This window comes from Sciurus vulgaris (assembly GCF_902686455.1).
Source record: "Sciurus vulgaris genome assembly, chromosome: 6".
NCBI classification, from domain to species: domain Eukaryota; kingdom Metazoa; phylum Chordata; class Mammalia; order Rodentia; family Sciuridae; genus Sciurus; species Sciurus vulgaris.
In genome coordinates this window covers 131,918,456-131,934,005 of record NC_136466.1, presented here as the reverse complement: position 1 = coordinate 131,934,005, position 15,550 = coordinate 131,918,456, and the positions used below count along the sequence as shown (strand labels likewise).

Genomic DNA, 15,550 nt, shown 5'->3' with positions numbered 1-15,550 from the left:
CTGAAGTAACAAATATTCACCATTAGCATCTATAAATCTGGTTCTCTTGAGTACACCTCCATTTTAAAAAGCATTAGTTTGTTATAATTTTTAAAACATGTGAGTTAATGGTTTAAAATCCTTGTTTAAGTGTATTATGTTGACAATTGCTGTTATAAAGTCATTTCCCTCCATAATGAACTGCTATACAAATCAAGTACAGAAGCCATACTCAATGGCAATAAAAGATACTGTGAAATATGTCATGAGAGCTGAAGAAATTTGTATACTGGTACTTTAGTTTGGTAACATCTTTATGCACAATGAAAAAATCAGAATAGCTTGCATTTTGTGTTTTTCCCCAATATGATAAAATTGTGAAATATCCTTTAGTTCTTTGCAAAGTGCAGGGAACGGGTAGTTTTAGATGGAAACTCATGAATACTTGGTGAGTGATGTCCTGAAAATGGAAGTAATTTTTAAACTTATAACTTTATTTCAGAATTAAGAAAAACAAATGACATTAACTGTTGTTTATCCATAAAATCCAAACTGCAAAAGGAAAATGGGGAGGTATGTAAGTTATATTTCTTTTTTTTTGTAAACAGCATAGATATGTTTAAAATTTACCACGTATTGGGAGTTAATATCCCCTTGTTACTTAGATTAGAATTGAATGTGAATGAAAATCAAGCTCATGACTTATGGACTCTGTGTGGTAAGGGGAGTGATCTAAAATAATTCTGAGAATGAAATTCCCTTTAATATGATAGAAAAGAACATCTGGCTCAACTATAAATAAAATGCATGCTAAACACAATTTGTTCTATATTCTTTCATCAAATAATGTAGCTGATGGAGGAGCATTTACATCACATAGAACTCTACATGGCTATACATAATTTTAATGGGACCCTTGAGAATTTGTTTGTAAATGATCTCTTTAGAAAAAAATAACATAAAGGATAGGTATAGTCTTACTATTGTCCAGTATTTTTTTTTTTTTAAATTATGTCTTCTCCCCATTTAAAAATAATTCACTTGAGTCTATGAATAAATACCAGGACATTTAGAAAAGTAAGTGCAGCAGGACAGCAGGTCTTTCCTTGAAAGCTATGCACTTGATACAACTCTCCATTCCTTGTCAAGTGTTGTGCCATTGATTCTTCCCTTGTCTATCCACAGTGAGAATTGTTGCTTGCACCCAACTGGTTATTGACCAAATGTTATTGTAATTTCATAAAGTCCAAAGTCACCTTTTCTGGTTGTTTTATTTTCCTTTAGAACTAGAAATTTAGCAATGAATATTTCATAAAATATTGGATGCATGAATTCTTGTACCCAAAAGAAATTACATTTTGTTTCTGACATTGTTCATAATAAGGCTGGTAATAGAAATACCAATATGAATTTTCATGTTTTTGTACTTGGTCCTCATAACAAATTTGTTCAGTTAATTAAAAACTCAAAACTTCGAGTTTAAGCATGTTAAATGCCCCTTGGAATTCTAAATTCTAAAACAAATAATTTCTATATACTGAAAGTTCTCATAATGTGATTCACATTTATGTTTATAATTTGATTTTTATGTTATCATTCAATTTTTTTTTCAAAATTTAGTGTCAGCAGTGGAAGTGAGAACAGTCTTGAATAAACAGTACTAAGAAACTTGTTAATAAAAATTGAATTAGTATAAGCTTGCCAAATGTTTGATCAGAAGAGAGTGGAACATACAATTTGTTATACATGTTTTTAATATACATAAGCTTTTAATATACATCAGATACTAAATTATGAATATTAAGATCAGAGAAAGAAAACTTTTCAAAGAGTTATAGTTTATGAAGAGCTCAATGCACCTGCAAAACTGCCTCTGAGTACTCTTTGATTTGTTGTAATCGTACATGAAGAAAGCTTTATATATAAAATATTTTACTATGCATAAAAGGTTCCTATTATGGCAACTTTATTTTCAAAAGAAGGCAAAGTAGTTTGAGCATTACGATTGTCTTTTTACTCTGATTATTTTAAGGAATCAAGACAAAATAGTACAGTGGAAGATGATTCTGAAGGTGATAATGATTCTGAAGAATTTTATTATGGAGGACAGGTAAGAAAACCTTTCTTCCAAATACCCAGTCTCAAAAGTTCTGATAGCCATGTTTGTCCCAGTAGAAATCAGTGCCTGAGAGGTAAGAAGTTGATTATGGTTCTGTAGTAACTAGAAAAATCTGTATAATTGATCTGTTTCTCATTTTGTACATACCCTCAGAAAGAAGATTACCTTTGCTTTTTTTTTAATGCTGTAATCATTCCTTTACTTTGAAGTTGTCTTAATTTATTACAGAATTTTTCAGATAACATTTTCTTATGCTTTTGAATTTTACTCTTTTGAAGTATATAGCATATAGTGTTTTTAAGTAGGACACAACAAAAGCATCGATTGTTAACCTTTATAAAATTCCATGGTCCCTGATTATTGAACATCTTCCCTATTTATTTATATTTGTATTCATAATGTTCAAAAATTGGTATGAAGTTATATCATAATTTAAGTATATGAAAATAATCTAGCTACATATATGAAATATCTCCTCTGAGTTTTCCAGGGTAATGTTAAAATTTAAAACCAAACATTTGATTTTTAGAAAATGAGCATATATGTTCTGTTTAACACCCTTGATCAAATGTGCTTTGTAATTTGGGCAGTGTAATAAGAGGGTCGTACAGAGGGCCATTAAAGCAGAAGTTATCCTGTACAAGAATTCAGAGTAAAAAATTTGTAATTTGTCAAACATAAGCAAGGCACTGGAAATATGAACTTAATAAAACCAGGTTTCTTCTCTTTAGGGAATAATTTTCTAGTAATGGGATAGTTTTCCTAATGAAAAGATTCTTTAACCAATATAATACTTGAACAGCATGCAAAACAATTCCTCTCAGTTTGATTTTTGGTTACAGTATTGATTGTTACAAAGGGGACGTAAATGCTTTAGTTAAATGTTCATCTAGAAGTTTTTGAGATCATCTGGCAGGCATTTATTTCAGTCCTTTTTAACGTTTCCATTTTCTTTATGTCAAAATACTGTAATTTTAACTTTTAAACATAATTATTCTAGCCATATGTGACCTAAGAACTTTAGTGAATCATCTGTTTTTTATTTTATTTTTATTTTTACATTTTATGAAGCTGAAAATATTCATGGCAGAACAGATCAGGTGACCTGTCCAAAAGATAGTGTTTTGGTTCTTATAATTCTTGTTACCCCTCAGTCACTTCTGAATTCTCCCTTTCATCAGGTGAATTATGATGGGGAACTGCACAAGCACCCACAGCTGGAAGCTGACTTGTCGGCAGTGAGAGAGATATATGGACCGCACGCAGTTTCTCTCAGGTAAATGAGTGACTTCAGTGAATAAAAATTAAAATCATTTGGTAAGCCGTTGAGATTCTCTGTCGGAGTAGTTTCATTTTTGAGGAACATTGTATTTCAAAATGTTTGAGAGATTGTTTTTTTGTGTGTGTGTTTATAGAAAATGGCATATTTATGCTATATTTTTGTACATTTGCTCTAAGATTGTAGTGAGTACATAAACGAAACTAGTTATTTTTGAGATTTAATTGAAGAGTAGTTTTAAGATTGTGGTTAATTAATTGCTGTAGTAGGTTTGGTCAGCTGGGTTCATCCTTTTTTATCATAAATCAAGGCCATATCCTTATGAGCAATGAAAGTAAATAATGCAAAGCCATTTGTAATCAAATCACATTGTGATATGATCCCTAAAACAGAAGATATAAATTTGCACAGTGCTTGTTTGAATGGTAATGTATTTTGTTCTTCAGTAACCTAATAATCGGTGATAAATTTCCAGACCATTGTAATTATATTCAGTCATTCAGAAGACCTCATTGTCCTTAGTTACCTTCCTTTTTCTTTCTGTAATATAAGAAAAAGACTTCTTTGACATTACAGCAGCTTCCAGTAGTCAACTCTGGTAGATTCCTGTTCTTTGCTGTAGTTCAGTCTTTAAGTCTCCATGGAATTCCACACTCCCCTGGCAGTTTGGCCTGTTTCTCCTTTATCTACCCAGACAACCCAAAGGCCCTGTATTTCCTCACAACTGCAGGCATTTTCAGAGGAATACTCCTCAAGGAATACTTCCATCAACCCCATTGCTGTCTCTGTTCAAGTCCGTCTACACGTCCATTTCTCTGAGCCTTTGAATGTTCAATGTAGTTTAGCTATTTTGCCTTCTGGATTCCCCACATATTTATTTGGCCTTTGTCTTATTTATTATGCTTCATTTGTTTTTTCATGATTAGTTTATTTCTCTCCCTCTAGACTGAATTCTGTGAATGTTGAGATAGTACTATTTTCTTCATTTTGTTTTGGTTTGTTTTCTATTCTTTCTTCCATTATCATACGTACCATAGCATGGGTCATACGTGAAATACATGATTTATGGTGGATCTTTGACTGCTTTCAGTAATACCATCTCAGAAAAAAGACAGTGATTTATCCACCCCACTGAAGCAAAAGGCTACGAAATATATTTAACAATCATAATACAACATAGAATTTAATATGTATTCATTCAAAATACATATTTTGTAAATAGGCTAGCCTTAGTACTTACTGACTGCTTTTATAGTTAAAGGCTTTTCTAAAACACATTTTAATATTTTCTATGCCCTGGTTAAATTATTATGTACATAAGTTGTTTCTTCACCAAATATTTATTAAGTACTTAGGATGATCTGTATTTGTGGTTTTTGTTAACTGTTGAAATTTCAGTCAAATGAAGTACCCAAAGTCATAAAAGGTTTAGTTCCCCCCCTTGCCTATTTGCTTTTATAACGTTCTTTGATCCAATTTAAATCTTAATGAATGTAAGACATTCTAGCCTGCTCTAGATTTTCCCAAGCTTCAGAGGATGACTCCAGAATAAATGCTTTCCCAGAAGCCTTTGGTATAAAGGTGAATCACAGTAAGACTACTTTGATTTACTTAAAATAAACAAAGATGAATTTATGCATTACCTTCAAATGCTGAGACTTGGACACATGGGTAAAGTGGCAGTTAGGCATAAGGTCTTAGAATCATCTTCCTTGCATAGTTCTAAGTCTATTGAAAACAGACTGTTCTAATTAGCTGTTCTTTTACTTAATTGAGGCTTATAAGAACTTAATGGAGTCTGAAGAGCAGAAGTACCTCAATATGCACAATAGGCTGTTTGGTGTCATTTTTTTATGCGGCATCTAATGAGAAAGGCAGCTAACCACATCTGAGTTCTCTGTGAGAGATGGAAGTGCTGATTGCCTAGATGGAGGAAAAACTCCCTTAAAAACTGGATAAAAGAAGGTACAGAAAAAGTGACCCATAATAGATTTATTACTTAAATATGTAGCAACAGCTCTACCTCACAGTGCCATCCATAAATAAAAATCTGCTTGCATTGAACCCATACGTGTGAAGATTGGTAACAGTTTTGAAGTGAGTTAGATCTCTGTGGAAGAAACCCTGTGACCACTCCGAGTTTGTAACAGAAGGCATTATGAATGTACCCCCATTGTCAGACTTGTAAAAATAATATTGATCAGTGTCATTTGCGAAGAATTTGGGGTTGATACTTCTACAATGGTAGGACATTAGAAGTCAGAAATTCCCGTTCTGTTAGGAGAGAAATGTTTCTGATCATTTCCTTTTGAAATTTGAAACTTCTATTCATGTAAAAAGTGCTTTGCTTTATGATCTGCCATCTTTCATTTTAAAAATTCAAACTGATGAGGAATCTGACCTTTTTATTGTTACTGTTGCATAATGAGGCTAGAAGTTCCCCCAAATTTGGGCTCATTTGTATTTTGATCACTTTTCGTGGATGGACAATTGTAGTAAGTCCTTTAGGTTGGAGAAAAAGAGTGCTTGAAACTTTTGGGTGATTTGAGAACCTGTACCACTATATTTGTGCCCACCAAACATGTATTGCCTTAAAAAAAAAAAAAAAAAAAAAAAAAAGGAAAGATGAAAGGGGAATGAAAGGAAATATATATAAAAAACCACGTAAATCAGAATTGACCACTTCAATTTCTCTGAATTTCTTAATTTCTATTTGTGGTGGGTAACAGGAATCCTTTCAGATCATCTGATTCTGATCTGGTCATGTGGTAGGATTGATTGTATTTCCCTGTTCTCTTTAAATTAGAACTTATGATGGTCTGTGAAATATGCACAAAGTGGGAAAGAGTGATTTCCCAGGGGGTCACCCTGGATTCCTAATCATCACAGCAAATCACCCCACAACACCTATTTCATGTAATGTGAGATATAGATCTTTTTTTTTGTGTTATGCCTCTGAGATTTTTGAAGATGTTTGTTACCACAGCATAACTTAGTCTACATTGAAGGGTGTCATTTATCAAAACAAGATCTTGGATCGGATGTTAGTAATACCTTTCCCAGCATATTGCTTCTCCACCTTCTGCCTCTGAGTGTGGGGGAAGAAACAGTCTGACACCAATAATCAGGAAAGCGATGATAGGAGGGGCATAGGGAAAAGAAACCAACGGGAGAATATTTTCCAAAGATGTGGGAGCAATAATCTAGATGGAGCTTCAGATGCTCACATCCTGGGCACTCACCTCTGCTTCCAAAGCATGAACTTTATTTAAGGAAAACCAAGGATGTTGAAGCTGACTGCAGAGTTGTAGCAATTATTTATTCAGTACATCTTATATACTATTATTTTGTCTTATAAAAGATCAAATTCCCTTCTTGTCTGAATTTTTAAATTCTTCTTAATCCTGTTGTCTTTTAGCGAAATTTATAGCTACCTTGGATACAGTCTTGCAAATGTCCTAATCTTGCCAAGATCTCTTCCTGACTACTGAGTTTGCATATTTCTTGGCCCATTCACAAACATCTCTCCCATACCGGGCAAAAACACACATTGAGTAGGCATGCAGAGATAGACATGCAAGCTGTTGAGTTTCAGATATCACGGGAATCTGTACGTTTCTTCACAGCATATCTTCTCAAAATATCACTGCCCACTTGCTGAAAGTACAAATAATGAAATAGCAAGAGGCTTATTTCTTAAGAGTCTATGGTAGAATTGTGTGTGTGTGTGTGTGTGTGTGTGTGTGCGTGAGTGTGTGTGTGTACATATAATTTTCTTGACAGTTCAAAAGGAAAAATTAGACATTGAAAATATCAGCATGATCTCAGCTGATTTGATCAGGTACTGTTATAAGATGTCTTGGTAGTATGATGAATAACCTAAAGTTATAGAGAAAGGAAGACCAATACAGATGGTCTGATATTTAATGTATTGTGACTACATAATGAATCTCATTAATGAGGATGTTTCTTGATTAGTTCCTTTGAAAATAGAAGAATGAATTGCCAAGAATTCTAAGTATCTTCAGAAGTACATGTTTATTGACAAAGTTATTTCATGAACCTTTTTTTGATCTTTCTACATTCATATTTTTCTTGTCTTTCCACATTTTTATGTGTGTATATATAGTTTTAGCTGTAGATGGACACATTGCCTTTGTTTTATTTATTTATGTGTTGCTGAGAATTGAACTCAGTACCTCACACATGCTAGGTAAGTGCTGTACCACTGAGCCCCACAGCACCCGTCCCTCAACATTTTTTTATTGATGCATTATGGTTGTACATAATGAGTGCATAATGACAGAATCTGTTGTTACATATTTGTACATGCTTACAATATAACAATATAATTTGGACAATTAACAGTGCCAACACTTGCTTCCTCTCTTCCACCTCCCACCCCTGGTGCCTTTTCTCTACTGATCTCCCTATGATTTTCATGAGATCCCTGACCCTCCTTTCTTTTCCTTTTTCCTCTCTAGCTTCCATATATAAGAGGAAACATATGACCCCCGATCTCTGAATTTGGTTTATTTTGCTTAACATAATGATCTCTAGTTCCACCCATTTTCCTCATGTACATGTTCTTAATAATCTAGATCACATGTGAGTATCCTCAATCAAATGGCCAGATTTTAAGATATGTAGACTCTAGGATTAGCTCATCCTGAATGGAAGTCTCACTAAATATCAGGAAAGGTCATTTTTGTAGTAGTTTCTTCCAGATCCTCTGTTCCAAAGTGGAATAACTGCCTCAGATCATTTCTGTGTTGTTTTCCTCATCTTAAAAAAAGAGAAGTTGTTCAATTTGATATGATCTTTTCTGGTGAATATATTTAGGCAGTACGTGAAATTATTTTGAGTTATTATAAGCTTGAAATTGTATTCAGGACACAGCCCAAATTCAAGTTGGACTCATCTATCAAGCTTTTGCCTTGATTCTGCATTTGCTATGCATGAGTTCCTGGGCTACTGAAAGGTATTCAGTTATAGAAGTGATCTTGATCACTGGGTCTCTGTAATCACACTTTGTAATCACACAGTGGGAAATGTGAAATTTTTGGCATTATAGAGAAAGGGCATCTTAACTGAAATGGGTTAGCAGTTATGTGAATTCTTTCGTGAATTCTTTAAAATGTGGCATAAAATTTTAAAAACACTTATTTACAGGTCTACATCTGCAGAGTCCAGCTAATTGCAAACCTCTCAGGGCTTCTACCTTGAATTCCAAATTCACATTCTGTGATGAAGAAGAGCACTTCTAATTCTATATTCACTGCACCACCTCCCCACATGTTCCTGTGTATGTGTGTGTACAGTATTGGGGATTAAATCCAGGCGTGTTTCAGCACTGAACCTGTTCATTCCCAGTCCTTTCTATTTTTTATGTTGAGATGGGGTCCCTCAGAGTTGCAGAGGCTGGCCCTGGAACTTCAGAAAAGTTGATAGTTTCAGGAATTGGGAAAAAATACTTAACTTTAAAACCCAAAAAAATTCAAGAAACTCTACACAGAATACTTTAAAATACAGTTAAACATTTTAAAATAAGATATGTCACATTCTGGTGATAGCTTTATGGCGAGTTCTGTTGACATGATCTGCTGAAGTGTAGGGAGAATTTGTTGTGGATAAAATTCTTACTGATTTTTGTTATCTCTGATTCCTTCCTTTGTGCCGCTAAATGTAAGCAAAGTCTTGCCAGTGTAAATAAATTCAAATAAAAGTTATTCGTCCTATGAAATTGGTAAAGATGAGAGAAAGGAAATGTGACGACAAGGATGTGGACAGTGGTTACTGTGGTAACCTGGCTAGTGTAATGCACAGTAGCATCGTGTTTTAAAAACGACCAGGCAGCATGTATCAAGAACCTGGAATAGGTTGGGAGGTATTATTTTTGTATCAACTTCCTTAGCATTGGGTAATTAAAAAATAAATTGTATCAACAAGCTACATGCTATACTTCAACTATTCCTTATCCTTGAATATTCAGTTGAATTGTTTCCAATTTTGCTGCTGCACAGGTTGATCCAGATAAAGTTTGCAGGTGTTTGCTCCTGTTTTCTTAGGATTAACTCCTGTAGGTGTAGTCAAGGCCTCTTCACCCCAGTGAAACTTCTCTTGAACCTTGTCATTGCTCTTTTTTACATGGCCAGCAATGGGCATTGATCTGTTACATTTATCATCCATTTTCTTGTGTTCAGCATTTTCTTGTGTTCAACTATCACCTCTGGACTGGGAGGCCTGTTTCAATCAACTTGTGGTCCACAAATGGGTTTTCCTTTTTCATAGGGCTCCACAGAGAGAGGAAGAGAAACAAAAAAGGGACGAGAAATACGTGATGGAGACTATATATAGCCTGAAAAGCCTAAAATATTTACCCTTTCCATGGTTCATTTCCTTGGTCCTATTTTTGTTATCCTTTCTGTTCAATTGTAATTTAAATTTGCAGTTATCCTATCCTACCACAGATGTTATGTTGTGGTGCTTTTTAAAAATTAAACACCTACGTAAACAATTTCACTTTTTTCTTTCTTTTTTTAATAGTTACCATTTTATTGAATCACTAAATAATATATGAGTAGAGGATAAACGAGATAAGAGATGTAAAGCTTTAGTGATATCTGAGAATATGGTTTGGGACTAATAGAGATGCTTTTAAAAGGCTCCAGACAATTAACTTGATTCATCACATTATCATTATATTATTAACGTTGTCGTGGTTGTTGTAATTATGTGCATAAGAATGTACATAAAATAGGTCAAAATGGTACTCCTAGTTGTTAACCCAAAACTGTGTAGTCTTTTGGCATTACTTCTTTTTTTTCTTTAATCACTTTTTTCTTTATGTAATGTTTTGATACATCTTTTAAGGCTAAAATGCAGAAAGCCAGAGTTTTATGTTGCTGCGTTCTCATATACTGCCCATATTTTGTCAAGATAACAGAAAATGAAATGACATCCCTGATTCCTTTATTTATTATACTACATAAAACTGTTAAATCATTAAAATTTTCTACTCTGAATCACACAAAAATGCCAGTTATGTATTTTACTTATATTTCTTGCTTTTATATACACAACATTTTTTTGAATCTTTGCTGTGTGCCCGATACTGTTCTGTACATAGTTTTGAAGTTAATGTGGATGAATTTATTGCTTGAATTCCCCAGTGACTTATTTTACATTTGGCAACTTTTTTTTCACTTCCTTGGCCTCAGTTTTCTTTTTATGTAAAATGAGCATATTATCCACCTCACAGAGCTATAATGGGGACCTTATTTAAGATTTTCTGTTAATGGTTAACTTGGTTTCAAAGGGGTAGTTTCTCAGATATTGAATCAATTCAGTTATAGCGTAAATAACTAGAATACATGTATTCAAGTCCCAACTCTACTACGGAGTGGTGGTGAATAAGTTTCTATATCACTGTAGGCCTTAGTTTATATACATGTAAAGTGGAGATAATTGCAGTACCAGTAGTTTTCTGAGTGTCAAATGACCGCATATATATGAAATCCTTAAAACAATTTCTGGTAAATAAGTACTGAATAAATATTATTCCTTAACTCTTTTCAGTGGTTTCTGTTGCTTTAATTCTCACCACATATAATATTTGTAACGTCAGAATTTTATGGGTAATAAAAAGGTGTGTGTGTGTGTGTGTGTGTGTGTGTGTTTGTAGGATGTTAAAATTATTGTTTTCCTTTTCTTTCATTAACTTAGAAAAATATGCTGCTTTATGCTACCACCTGAACAGTATAAAAGTTCATAATGCCTTCATGTGGAATATACTATTCTTGTTTCAGTTCTGATGTGTCAGACTCTTCGAGCTGCCTGTTCAAACACAGTGACATTTAAATAGCAAAAGGAACTGGATCAGTTTTTGAACCACCAGTGTCCAGCAAGGAAGGAAAATGTATAGACTCCATTGCATATGTCCCCCCTCCTTCCTTCCTCATGTCAGAAACTCCTTTCTTGCCTTTAGAAATAGCTCTTAATTTTCAAAGTGTAAAGCAGAGCAGTAACATGGGAAGACTGACAGATTTGCCACTGGGAACAAGGAATGTTTGAAACTATGAAGCAAGCCACCCTCTGAATTTATGTATGCGTAGTATGCATGTACACAAAGATGGAAAGATGTCTCTGTGGCATAAGTAGGTCACAGAACACGACAGCTCAACTACATGGAGTTAGTTAGTTTATGTCCATGGCCAGTTCTGAGTTATCAGTGGAAATCAGGGATCAGAATTAGTGTTTGAATTTTTAATTAAAATAACTCAGTACACAACCTTTTAAGGAAGTAAAACAATTAATGTTGACCCTTTGTTTTCAGGGAATATGGAGCCATTGATGATGTAGATATTGATCTGCATATTGATGTTAGCTTTCTTGATGTAAGTATCAATTTTTATACTGTTTACATTTATATTTATTCTAGGGAGAATCTTAATTTTTTATTGTCTATAATACAGTTACATCATGGCTTTGCTCTAGTGATTTATGAAGGACTGCTATGACTGATCAAAGAAGCAGATACGTGTTTTTTTCTTTGGCAATGATTCTTTTCATATATTCTGAAGTTCATGGTTTTTTATTATAGTAGTTCATGATACAAGTTTTCAGTTTATTTTTCATACTTTACAGCAAAAGTTTCAAGTACTTTGACCTTCTCTTCCTTGAGTGGGTTTTGAGATAATTTGTAGACATTCATGATTTAGGCAATTTTAGAATACAAGTTTTTAAAACTTTTACTTTTATTTTCCATTCTGAACTCTAATAGATGACTGATTCATCCTTTGAGTATATTTTTATAGGAGGAGATTGCTGTGGCTTGGGAAGTCATTCGAACAGAGCCTATAATTGTCCGACTACACTGTTCACTTACACAGTACTTAAATGGCCCAGGTTAGTTTTATTCTCTATTACTTTGAATAGTAATTAGCTCCACATTGTTTTAAGCGATGAGTATTCATTTGGTGATTCTGAACGTAGTGTTAAATACCTTGGTAGTGATATTTAAATTAGTAGTCTAAGATTGTTCATTGCCCATGTAACTTGTGAAAATAGAAAGATATAACATTTCGTTGTACAGATTTTTTAGAAATTTGACACATCACTGTGAAACATGCACAAAAACACCTTGGGGAGAGAGTACGTTGAATGTAGTAGAAACTGAGTAATTATATTCAGGGTTAATATTAGATTTAATTCTCTTTCTGATTTGAAATTTTTAAAAAAATATTTTTAGTTGTAAATGGAGAAATACCTTTATTTTATTTATTTATTTTTATGTAGTGCTAAGGATTGAACCCGGTGCCTCACACATGCTCTACCACTAAGCTACAACTCCAGCCCTCTGATGTGATATTTAATTTTAATCTTTATTCCACCTTTGATTACCAGTGCCCCATTAAATATAATGTATTCTTTTTTTTAAACATTTAATTAATTTATTTTTATTTTACAGACCATATTTTGATTCATTGTACACAAATGGGGGGCATAAAGTATTCCTTTTTGAAAATGAAATCATAATAGTACTTTCGTTTTTAGATTCCTCCATGGATGATGTCAGTGTATTTTAACAGATACCAGTTTACAACAAGGTACCCCAGCACCCTGGGAAAAATGTCTTCCAGTCAACTAGTGTGTGTGTGTACACATACACACAACACTTAATTGTATCCATTGATATCAATCCATTTATCTACTGCTGCATAACAAACCACTCTAAAACTTGCCTTCATTATATGTTCTCTGGTTGCTCCTTGGGCCTACCTCGGCAGGTCTTGCTTGGAGTCTTCCATGACTTTGTAGTAAGATGGTGGGTGCAGCTGGTGGCCGTTAAGGACCTTCTTGCTAGGAGGCAGAAGATGCTGCATGTCAAAATGACTAGTGGTTGGTTCAGTGTCATCCTGGCCTCGAGCTGGCATTACTTACTAGAGTGCCTGCCACACATGTGATTGCTTCATGTGGTGTGGCCTTGTGCTGCCAAGGTGACTGAAGTCCACAAGCAAGTTTTTCAACGGACAGGATTTGGTAGCTTCTGGGAAAAGGCACAGAGAATCTTCCATTGTATTCTGTTTATCAAAGCAGAGCCCACCAAAAATCAAGGGAGGGTGGTATATAGCACCTCTTGAAGATGTGGCTATCTCTAACCTGCCACACATACGCTAATATGGTACCTGCACCATTTTTTTTTTCTTTAAAAGGCACATCAAGGAACATATATTTACTTTCAGTGATGGTCCTCTCCCCCCACCCTGCTGCCTGCTTTTTTCCTTCTTTCTCTTCTTGGTACTGGGGACTGAACCCAGGGGCACTGTACCATTCAGCTACATCCCCCTGCCCTTTTTAATTTTTATTTCGAGACAGGGCCTGGCTGAGTTGTTCAGGGTCTCATGAAGTTGCGATGTCTGGCCTCAAACCTGAGCTCTTCCTGCCTCAGTCTCCCAAGTCTCAGGGATTGCAGGCATGCGCCACCATGTTTGTCCTACTTTTTGTTTTCACTAAAGAAAACTACTTATTTTAAATTTATGGACAGGAAAGCTTTTATTTTGGAAAATTGGCTGTCTGTTTTGTTTCTATACAATGCATTCTATCTAAATTAATTAACTCAGTACAAATTGACATGTAGTAACTGATGGGGTGTAATGCTAGATGGTGAAGAAATAAAAGTTAACTATTTCAAATATATAAAATGTGGTAATGAAAAAATGATTCCTCATAATCTCTCCATACTAAGAAAACTGTAAAACAATTGGTGTTTTTGTTCTCTGTTCATGTATTGGTTATTCTTGTTAATAAGCACCTCAATGCTGTCATTAGATTATTCCCAAGAAGTTAAATATTCTATAAGCAAATGAGTTGTAGTGTTCACACAGTATTCCAGCCTGTAGGTATAAGGGTATTGTTTTGTTGTTGTTTTCTTTCTTTTTGTTTTGTTTGTTTGTTTTGGTACTGGGGATTGAACCCAGGGGTGCTTAACCACTGAGTCACCTCCTCAACCCTTTTTAAATATTTTATTTAGAGTCTTTCTGAGTTGCGTAAGGCCTTGCTAAGTTGCTGAGACTGGCTTTGAACTCACGATCCTCTTATCTCAGCCTCCTGGGCTGTTGGGATTGCAAACGTTTGCCACTGCACCTGGCTGGTGTATGGTTTTTTGATGTTTCTACATATTTTCTGCCATGTGGCACTGTAGTGACTTATGGTGTACCCATCTGATTTTACTTTTATAGTGGTTAAAACTCTCATGTGGGGGGCTAGGCTGCAGCTCAGTGGCAGAGCCCTTGCCTAGCATGTGTGAGACACCGGGTTTGATCCTTAGCACCACATAAAAATAAATAAATAAAATAATTTTAAAAAGAATTTCCATAACAAAGCTCTCAAGTCTCAACTTTTTCTTTCTATTTAGAGTTAGAAATGAATTGGAGACAATCTATTTCTGCAAATGCCATCCGTGTGTAATCAAAATGTCATTTTTATGTAATGTTACTATCACTATTTTGTTTATATAATCTTGAATTTTAGAGATATTTTTACCTCACAATATCACTTAAAAATTTTTTCACTTCCATAATTTTATAAGTATTTTATTATTTAAATTCATATTTAATTGTTTTGATGTTTAGTAGTATCATAATGTATCTATCCTTTTTTATCTCTTGATTTATTTACATATTTAGCAATTTGTAAGCCACAGAAATCTGAGAGTTTGTTTTTTCATGCCTGACATTTTTGTTTTGTGAATGAAACAAACTTTATCAAGTATAATTTATAATTTATTGTTCCCCCAAAAAGGGAAAAATGCTTTAGGAATCTCTGCTTTTGTTCATTTGTAAGAAACCTATTATGGTTTGTTCATGTTTTTGTGTTTATTTGGACTATTTTCTTTTCTTTCTCTTCTTTTTTTAATTTTTTTTTTTTTTTTTAGTTGTAGTAGGACAAAATATCTTTTTTATGTGGTGTTGAGGATCTAACTCAGTATCTCACACATTCAAGACAAGTACTCTATCACTGAGCTACAACCCCAGTTCTATTTTCTTTTCTTTTTGATGCTCTTTTACATCTTTGTTTTTGCATAACATAGGTCTTAATTTATCTCAAAAAAAGTTTTATGTAATTATTTATTGTTTCTTCTTTACTTGCTAGTCCTAATGTATGTAGATTGG

At 34.0% G+C, this 15,550-nt stretch overlaps 1 protein-coding gene across 3 annotated transcripts in view; it reads left to right on the top strand.

Moving 5' to 3' along the window:
• Positions 1–15,550, top strand: part of PARP8 (poly(ADP-ribose) polymerase family member 8) — a 171,178-nt gene that overhangs the window by 104,341 nt on the left and 51,287 nt on the right. For all 3 annotated transcript variants that reach the window (XM_079145908.1, XM_079145907.1, XM_079145906.1), the window contains exons 6-10: positions 482–552; positions 2,012–2,089; positions 3,280–3,374; positions 11,713–11,773; positions 12,194–12,284. In XM_079145908.1, the coding sequence (XP_079002034.1) occupies positions 482–552; positions 2,012–2,089; positions 3,280–3,374; positions 11,713–11,773; positions 12,194–12,284 (396 nt within the window). The remainder of the gene's footprint in view (positions 1–481; positions 553–2,011; positions 2,090–3,279; positions 3,375–11,712; positions 11,774–12,193; positions 12,285–15,550) is intronic.